Source organism: Nannobrachium achirus, assembly GCF_963921795.1.
Source record: "Nannobrachium achirus genome assembly, chromosome: 7".
Lineage (NCBI taxonomy): Eukaryota > Metazoa > Chordata > Actinopteri > Myctophiformes > Myctophidae > Nannobrachium > Nannobrachium achirus.
The window spans coordinates 40358385-40368821 of record NC_137816.1 but is presented as its reverse complement, the minus strand read 5'-3'; the positions used below and the strand labels follow the sequence as shown (position 1 = coordinate 40368821).

Sequence of the window (10437 nt, the reverse complement as noted above, 5' to 3'; positions counted from 1 at the left end):
TAGGTGGCACCCTAGCGCCCTCTATTGACGAGTGAGTTTATTAGCAGTTGAGTTTGCAATAGAAAAGAGTACAATTTCATGACAGCACAAATGACTGGTAGGCTACAAGGTCAATTTAAAAGGAGATCCTTGTAAATTTAACAGATTATTTACACAGGAACTTTAGCTTATGTAATATATGTATCATATAACATTGAAAGACAGACAACTTGACTTGCCCAGTCTTCCCCCCAACTTTCCCAAGTAAAGTAGTGCCCAGTCTTCCCAAAGATTGGCTTTTGCCTCCCCCCATTAATTATTTGTATTAAGTCCTTTAACTCCATTAAATCAGAATGATACGCAAGTTAACGTTTAACGGTGGGAACGGTCGGTGCTGTCCAAGTTCGGGGAGGACGTATTTTAGGAACGTACGTTTCCTCTCCCTATTATTTTTCTTCCGGGGTCATGATAAACTCGGTGTTGTGAATGTGGAATCATTCATGCTTTATGGTTACAGAGAGATGACAGTAACAAGGCAGGCGAATGTTGAAACGTTTACGTTCAACAGTGTTGTCTCATATCAACAGGAGGTTGATTTGTTACAGAACTGAACGTTTATTCTGTTCTTACAACTCTAACAATGCGTTAGAACAGCCGACTGAGCAACAAGGAATTCCCATCCAGGTAAAACACTGGACTGACTGAAACACCTTTAAAATACCAAACTCTGATGGTGGTAGGTTAGGATGTAAGTGTACTGTAGCTTAAACCAGGGGTCTTCAACGTTTTCAGGCCAAGGACCCCTTAGTAGAGAGAGAGAGAGAGAGAGAGAGAGAGAGAGAGAAGCAGGGACCCCCTCTACATAATATAAAAGTCTCTTGCTGATTTTCATAGATAGATTTATAGACTTGTTTGACAGCACTGTCATCAGTCTACTGTATGTTGGGTTCGTGTTAATGTGTTTTTTTGTTTTTAACCTCTACACCAAACCTATTGGCCAAAAATGGCCAATCTACAAGCTCTGAGAGCTTGTAGATACTTGTAGTAGAACTTGTAGTAACTCTGGGTCCCGGACCCCCTTTGAAGACCCCTGGCTTAACCCAATGCCTGGTTATCATCATGTGGTATAATCTGACCCAGTGACAGCCCATTCATGAAACAGAAAAGTCATCATATCTGAACGATGAATAAAATCATGAATATTGCACCTGAAACCCCCACTCTGTTAAGACTTTGTTTGAGATTTCTAAACGGATGGATGTTGAATGATTTACAAACAGTTTTTCAAACCAAGTCTTGACAGAGACAAAGATGATAATCCAAGCTGTTAATAGTACAGGTGCAATATTGATGGTTTTATTGTCGTATAATACAGTCAATGGGATCTCTCTGTTTCATGGTTGGAGCCCCTAAGTTGCTTGTGGCTAGTGGCTACATATTTACAATGAATGATGCTGATCATTTAACACACACACACACACACACACACACACACACACACACACACACACACACACACAGTACAGGTACACTACAGTGTAAGTAAACTGACTAATCAATAATTCCAAATTGTTTCGAACAGTTGTATCTGTTGTAGAATAGCAGTGACATCATATGAAACTCATCTATCATGATTAGTACCATAGTACTAATTTAAACTCCTAGCAGCTGAGCAAGAAACCCAAGCTGTCAGAGCCTTTTTTTAGTAGAAGCTTAAATAAAGTCTAATTTTCCACTCCTACAGTTTACTTTACAACATAACCTATATTAAGCCTCCTTATTTTTACCACAGATAAAGCGAAGCCAAAAGAAAAAGAGATCTCCATGCCAACCAATATTGGACTGTTTTGATCAACAATACAGTCATGAACTTGGAAGATTATGGACATCTGCAAGGTAAAGACTGCAACAGTTCAAGTGTTCTCACTCCTGATACAGTAAAACAAACAAACACACACACACACACACACACACACACACAATTTAGTTTTTATGCCAAAATCCCCAGCACGCCTTCACCCACTGACAAATGTTCAACCTTATCTGGTCCTCCCTAATTCTTATTTTAACTCCAGCATCCTTGCTACCCCCCGGCTCCACTGGGCGCGTGGAGCGTCGCGTCAACGTCAACGCTGGGAACGCTCCTGTTTTAATTAATGAAGGGTGCTCCACTGCCGACGTCAACATCATGACGCTCAAATTCGCCCCGGTTCATTTTGTGAAGCCGGCACGACGCCGTCTTTTTGGTGGAGCCCTAGCCTTATGGGGGAAACTTCCACAGAAAGTAACAGATCTAAAAGCTCACTGTCACAACATTGTGAGCTTGTAGATCTATTTTCAGCAAAGATATTTAATAGTGTGAAAACAGTCTCAGTCTCTTTGGTAGGCAAGTTTGTTCATTTCAGATTTCAAACCTTTGTATTGTATTATTTATTGATGCAACCAAAACATTGCTTGTATTTTGGCATGCTAACTTTCCTGGAAGACAAAGATTTGGAATCCCCATTGATTATCTTATTGTTTGGCATGTTTCTGAACTGACCAGCACAGACCACATCTGAGAGACAGCAAGTGGATGAAAAGTGTGCCATCTTATCTTACAATAAATTAGTGAGGACCAATTTTATGCCAATAAGATTGAAAATGGGCGAACTCCTCCTTTAAGTGTGTAATACAATTCATCCTTACTGGCTCTCCAGCCACTGGCAGCCAGTATGAAGTGCCTTTGTCCTACTCCTCCAGGCCATCACCCCCTGCTGACAGGTGCTGCTAGCTCAGTGACAAAGATCACCCTCCATGCACACGGCCAATTGTGTTTGTATGTAGTATGTCGCTCTGCCAAGTTGGACCCATGTGGAGGTTTCAAACTTGTAGTCTGTGCTGTGGTACTTTTACCCCTGCACCAGCCGAGCACCCCTAAAAATATCTTTTAACCATAAAAACAATCTGTCTTCTCTCAAATTCTACTATATTTGTTGGGACATTTGGTACTCGTAAGCCATTGTTTCTCAAATTGCAGTCTGGGGACCCTCAGTGGTCCTTGAGGGGGTTTCCAAGGGTCCCCAGCAAATCGAGTTAATATAGTATAAAAACATTTTAACCATTTTAACCTTTATACATTGGCCATTTTCAAACAGCCAATATATTCCAAATGAAATTATTTGGAATTCATCAGAAACGTTTTGAATACAAATCTCGTATGGGGTCCCTGGCACTTAAGACTTTCGGATGGGGGTCCATGGCCAAATACATACAGTATTTCTTTGTGGGACCTTGACATGAAAAGGTTTGAGAACCACTGTCTAGTGTGACAAGGCGAACACACGCACACTGTTTATGCCATTCCTTTGGACTGTCCTCTACAGAGCGGCGCTCCTGGACCCTCATTCCTGGCAGTATGCGGTCCTGCTCAACCGCTTCACCACCCTGACAGATGTCAAGCACATGCTCACATCACAGGGCTTCTGCAGCTTGCTGCTGCAGACTGACTGGGCCCCAGAAGCCAGGGAGCCCCATGGCCCTCCAGACACCGCCTCTCAACCATTCTGTCTGGCCTCTCCGTCTGGGGTCCTGTCTTCCAAGGTCAGTGCTGTTTTGAACATTTTGTTTTCCTTTTTAGGTTCGTTTTGAAGAGACTTTGCTGATCAGTGTTTGCTTGTTTATTTTATCATATATATATATATATATATATATATATATATATACAGTTATATACAGTATATATATATATATATATATATATATATATAGTTCTTCTTAGATTTATAGATGTAGTTATTTAGTTGATTTTAGTAAACTATAATAACCCTGACTCCTGTCTTCATCCTGTCAGCCTCCAGCCTTTCTACAGTGTTACGTACACCAGACAGCGTTGCGTTTTCCCTCCCAGCCTCACAGACCAGGGCAGCTGAAGCAGTACTACCTGCTGAACGCTGCCTCCTTGCTGCCAGTGCTGGCGTTGCAAGTCAGAGATGGTGACAGAGTCCTGGATCTTTGCTCTGCCCCCGGGGGCAAAGCCTTAGCCATTATGCAAACTGCCAACCCAGGTAAAACACCCATTTCTAGCCAAATATATATACCATATAATTATATCCTGTTCCATTGTTAGTTTCTGTGGCTTTGTGCAGTTTATACTAGAATAAGACGGTATTATTCAACAAGCTGTTCATTCTTGAAGTTCAAACACTGAAACCCAAAATGATGCCTTCAAGCAGTTTGCCAATCATGATTTAAGTTAGTAATATCAATTGTCAATCATGTATAAGTTGTCTCTATTGAATGCATTTGTTCTAGCTATTGATCACATCTCTGATATGCTACGGTAGTGGTTCTCAAACTTGGGGTCAGGACCCCAAATTATTTTGTGGGGTCCCCAGATGATTAGCTTAATGTAAAAAAAAAATCTCACTCAACGGTAAACAAACCTAAATAAGTGACACAAATGGACAATTTAAGGACTTTCAAGACTGTTTTAATACCAAACTTGTCAAACTGTTAAATATGAAGCAAGAGGAGAGAGAACATTGGGAAAATATTTTCACAATATTTATCTGTGGAACCGAGTCACATTAAATGTAATACCTACAATTCCTAGTGCTTGTCAGGGTAGGGGTCCCCAGCTTATATATGTTTATTTTGGGGGTCACAGCCTAAAAATATTTGATATTTGCTACGGTCTGTTCCAGCATTGCTGTGCTGTAATGAGCCAGACCCCCAGCGGAGAGACTGGCTGGTCAAAACCCTGGAATCCTTTCTTCCCCAGTCACAAAGCAGCTCAGTGGTCGTATCCAGCCGGGATGGCAGATCGTTTGGGCAGAGTGAAGCAGGCACTTATGATAAGGTGGGTAAAGAAATGATGCTTTATAGTTTTGATATCTGGCAATATAGTATACAGTGCACCCTTGTATTGCACCTTTTAATGTTATGGCCAGGAGCATTGGAAAACTAAGCATATCCTGACATATATTACATACTCTTTCTTTATTGCACACTCATATTACTGTATTTAAACTAACGTGTGGACGTCTGTGGTAAAATCTACAAGAGCTCACTACAAATGATATGCATACTGCAAAAAAAATAAAAAATAAAAATTAGGAGTCAAGAACAATACATTATCCAATATCAAAAGTCACATGCTTTCAAATTCATGCATCTAGTGAAAATTCAAACACACAATTCCAAAGAAAGAAAGAAAGAAATATCCAACAGAGGGAGTAGTTGCACTTCTTTAACCAACACTGCCCTATAGTAATATGGTTGGCTCACCTAGTATTTTCTATTCAACATCACAAATGCCCAACGTGGTGAAACTTAAAAATGAATGATCTACATCTGTATGAAATTGATAACTTGGAAACCGACTAGTTTTGCTCATTTAGACAAAGATGTGAGGTACCTCGTTTTAAAATATTTCCTTTACTTGCACCCAACTGGTATTGCGGGTATCATGCAATGGATGCGGGTCAACTTGTGAGAATCACTTAGTGGTTCTGTTTTTTTCCTTTTTTTTTCTGTTATGGCCTTCTTTGTCAAACTACAGCAGGGGTCTTCAACGTTTTCAGGCCAAGGACCCCTTAGTCGAGAGCCATGAAGCAGGGACCCCCTCAACCCATAGATACCATATAGTTAGTTCCATCATTTGACAGCACAATCATCTGTGTATTTTGGGTTCATCTAAATATGTGTTTCCAGATATTTAACCACTTGAACCGTCAATACTTAATAAACTTGACCTTTCACTCTTACTTAGTCTGCTCTTTTTTCCCCCTCTACACCAAAACTCTTTGCCGAAAATAGCCGATCTACAAGCTCACAACGCCTCGCGCTGCGAGGCGTTGTGAGCTTGTAGATCTGCTATTTTTGGCTAAAGTTCTACGAATATGGACGCTAGGGCGCAAATGGTTAATATAGAAAAGGAGAAAAAAAGCTTCTATCACACAAAGATTTGGAGAACCCCTTGTAGTAACTCTGAGGACCCCCTAGGGGTCCCGGACCCCCTGTTGAAGACCCCTGAACTACAGAGTTACTCAAAAGTAGCTAAAGTAGACGAAACTGTGAAAAAGTGAAAGTGGTTAAGTGTGTCTATGGGTATTATAAATATTGAACCAATGAAAAGTATTAACAACAGCTTGTGACTAGATAATAACTACATGAGTCCTTTGGAACGGAGGTTATTTGTTCAATTTTCTGAAAAGTAACAGTTTTGGAATTTAATGAATGAGGTATGGGGTATCAAATACACCTGATGAAGGTAGTTTAGACCGAAATGTTGTAATAAACTACTTGTTTGTACTGGTTGCCTGCTCCTACGCACCTGTCCCAGGCCATTAGTTCTCCCCCCCCCCTTTTTTCTTTTAAGGAATTGATTTAATGAAACATCACTTAATTAAAACAGATGTGGCTGCCACCTCAGCAAATTGAAAAACCTCACCATCTAGGTCAGGGGTCACATTTAATATGGCTGAGAAGAACAATGAAAGTAAATGAGGTAGATTGGGATGAAGGACACGAGATAAGAGATGCTGGAACACAAAAATACTAAGATAGAAAGGGTTTTGCACAACACAGGCGAATAAACAATGTGAACAGAGCCTGGAGGAATATAAACAGTGGAGGAGGAGGCTTGTTCTCATAGGATACCAAGATCTCTCTTTTTTCACTTTCATTTTCTCTCGCTGTCAGATGGAAACCTTGTATGTTCAAAAAAAATTTAATCCAATGTCGTTGTTTAGTCACAAGCTCTTGTTTAAAATTTGATTTAAAAATGGCAGAATTTGCTCGGAACATGTTGAAATGCACTGTGAGCTTGTAGATCTGTTATTTTGTTGGGACAATGTACTATAACGACATAGGTCTGTATTTTGATGGTCTTAGGTACCAGCTCTTATGCCTTAACTTAAAGGCCTGTGCATATTGTTTCCAACCACCAAACCTTTGTCTGAGAGTTCCAACTGTCCGACATGCAGCTTTCCGAACTCTAATTCAGGGTAATGCTTTTCAGAAGAATCGACTGACTTCATTTTGTAGTTGAACTGGACCTTTCCGACGAAAGGTTTGGTGGTCGGAGACAGTATGGACAGGCCTTTAAGTTAAGCCATAAGAGCTGGTACTTAAGACAATCATAATACAGCCCATAGGGTATTATTATTAATACAACTAAAAGATGAAATATGGAATGAAAATCAAGATCTAATTGTCACATCACAGGTTTACAGGTGTAAATAAGTACATTTGTTTTTGTGCAAGAGATGGAGATGTTTCTACCCGACAGCAACACTATGCTCTGAATGTCTCCACTCTTGCATTGCCACTTCTGTTTTATGCCCCTTCTCACGGTCTTCTCTGTCTCGTCTCTCTCTCTCTTAGGTTTTAGTAGACTCTCCATGTTCTAATGACAGGAGCTGGCTGTATTCTACCAGTGACCAGCAGGGGGAGCAGAGACTGAGGGAGAGAGGCAGGCTGCCGGGCCTCCAGGCGCAGCTGCTCCGGTAGGTTCTGTTCTAACTTGAAACTGCTTCTAAAAGCACCCAGGGACCTCCTCCTCCTCCCTATACATCTTGACAGTCTGCACTCAGACATTCTAAATGCATATGCCCTGCAAGCAGGAGGCAGGCAGGTGGGTGGCAAACAGTTGACAAAAGCTAGACAGCTTCTCCCACAAATACTCAAATGCAGTTACTGTAGGCACCGGAACTGTGTGACTGAAATAGTGTTTTTATATATAATAATGCACTCTCAATCACGGGTTCAAATATTATAAAACCATTATATTCCTTTGCTTAATTTATACTTGGTTGCACACTGCGTCGTGACGTGCTGTGACGCGACACTCGTGCGCAACCAAGTATAAATCAGGCTTTAGCATAGTAACGGAATTGTGAGATTCTAAAAGTGCACGTGTTTGCGTTGCAGTGCTGCACTGGCAGCAGTGCGTCCCGGGGGGATCGTGGTTTACTCAACATGCACGTTGTCCAGCTGTGAGAACCACGGCGTGGTAGAGAGCGTTCTCAACGCCTGCCCTGAGGCCCAGGCTGAAGATCTGTGGGAGGAGATTGGCGTTCCCTTCTCAAACCATTTCACTTTTGACTCTGCCCACACGGACTACAGAGAGCCGGAGGACACACCGTCTTGGCATAAGCAATATGGCACTGTGTCCTCTTACCCACACAAACATGGCATTCTAGTGGTCCCTCAGCAGGGCAATACCTGGGGACCAATGTTCTTGTGTCGAATTAGAAGGAAATGCTGAGCTTTGCACACATAAATCATTTGGGAGTACTGTGAGTTCTTGTGTGCTGGGGGAGAACCCAACAGTCAAAGTAAATACAGAGCAACACCTGTTTTACACATTTTATTTGGTTGTCTTTTTTTTTATTGTGTTTGAGGCAGGCAATACTCTTATCTCAGTTACATGTACCTAGCCCAGTTTTGTGTTTCAAATGTTTTTTATTTGTGCAAATTACATTAAGTCAGAAATATACAACAATACATGCTCTTTTTTCTCTATTTTCCACACAAAATCAAAAACAAATGTTATACATAATGAAAAACACACAATAAAACAATTAACAGAAATAAATAATAATATATATAAATATACAATACAAACAATATAAAACATACAAGTCATGATCCTAAGTAGTATCACATGGAGAAAAAGTAAATACAATATGAAGTTAATTTCTGTTAATTCTATCCTTTATCCACCTGTTTCCAACGCCCCATCGCGTATTGCGCAGAAGCTGTGCGCCATTTCCGGCGTCACAGCCGAGTGTGATCTACAAGCTCACAGCGGTTGCATCTGCGACACGACGTGAGCTTGTATGTCTGCTGTTAACCGGATGTGTCCCACAAATAATGCTACAGTAAATTATCGCGGAAACAGGTGGATAAATGTCTCTGAAAGTCCCATCCCCCTTCCCACCCTACCCTACTCCACCGTCAGTGACACCCGACCATCCAGGTATAGCTTATGTTACTGATGCATAAGGTATGGCGTAGGTATTCTATGCGAGGCGACCATACTTTATCAAATTATGAAGGTTTGTCCCCAAGAGTATACCTAATCCTTTCAAGATGTAAAGTGTTGGTAAGGTCACTGAGCCACATTTTTGTGGTTGGCGGCTTGGCGCATCTTTTTTTCTTCCAATGCATAAGGAGCAACTTCCTTGCAATAATGAGACCATAAAGTAGCCTAAGAGTTAATTCACACTGGAATGATTGCCTACAGGATGAATTAAATGAGAAAGTAGTTTTTCTAAATTCACTGTTTAGAGTTAGCTGGAAGACTTTGAGAGAGCCTTGGGAGTACTGGAGCTGATTATCATTGTGATTGCCTCTCAAGGCCTCTTTCTCCAGTCCTGAAATAATAAGGTTGTGTTAATATATATATGTTTTTCTTCAGCAGATCATTAAGACAGAAATAAAAGGGGAATGATTTTGTACCATGTTTCTGTACAGCACATCTTTCCTTATTTCCTTATCATCTTTCAACTTTGAAATACTTTTCCATCTTCAGTGTGTACCGTTAAAACTTTTATTATTCTTATTTTATACATTGTTGATGGGCAGAAACATATCTCTATATCTCAACTTTCTATTACATTTTGTAAATTAAAACCCTACTTCGTCATACAGTACCACTGTATCACACAATAGCAACCAAAATAGCTGAACTACAAGCTTTTTTTTTTCTACCAGTGAAAGCGTGTTATATTGTTATATTTAACCAATGAAAACTATTAAGAAGAGCTTTTGTCTAAATAACTAAATTGGAACATGGTTATTTTTTCCAGTTCCTGAAAGGTATCCGTTTTGGACGCCTGACACAGTGACAATATGTTGCACCGTTTGCCAGAAAACGCAGCAGTGCTAAGGATTCACACCCTATCTGTCCATTTTCTATGATGCATCCCTCTATTCCATCTATTATTTACTTTCATTGTTCTTCTCGGAAGAAAGTCAGCCATATTAAATGACCCTTGAACTCTGGATGGTGAAGTTTCTCAACTTGCTGAGACGGCAGCCACATCTCTTACAACAACACATCTTTTGGTTTTAATTGAGGGATGTTTCATTAAATCAATTACAGTGCACAAAAAGTTACAAAATGGTGTCTACCTTTGCAGTGATATTTCATAATCCCACCCTGGGTACCAGGGTGGGATTATATATTATTATATATATTATATTATATATATTATATCGGACAATGTTTGATGTTTTGACGTTCTTGCAGGATAACGTAAGAATTGAATGTCCAGAACATCCTTTGTTCAAAAGGCTTAGATCTCCTATTAGATTTAACAGAAATACAATGTTTGAAAATGTATTAAGTCATCTTTATTGGTTTAAGAAACACAGGATAAGTAGCACCTCTCTGAATGGCTTCCAACCTGCTTCACAACAAAATAAATACATAAAATGGAGTAAAACAAACTAAATATGGACTAAAAT

At 40.2% G+C, this 10437-nt stretch overlaps 1 protein-coding gene across 1 annotated transcript; it reads left to right on the top strand.

Moving 5' to 3' along the window:
- Positions 1-509: 509 nt before the first annotated feature.
- On the top strand, positions 510-9275 carry nsun3 (NOP2/Sun RNA methyltransferase 3). The gene is made up of 7 exons (XM_080729579.1): positions 510-663; positions 1772-1875; positions 3345-3561; positions 3812-4025; positions 4665-4819; positions 7348-7469; positions 7894-9275. Exons 1-7 carry the CDS (start codon positions 523-525, stop codon positions 8228-8230), a joined length of 1290 nt encoding a protein of 429 aa, XP_080585705.1. The 5' UTR covers positions 510-522; the 3' UTR covers positions 8231-9275.
- Positions 9276-10437: the final 1162 nt, after the last annotated feature.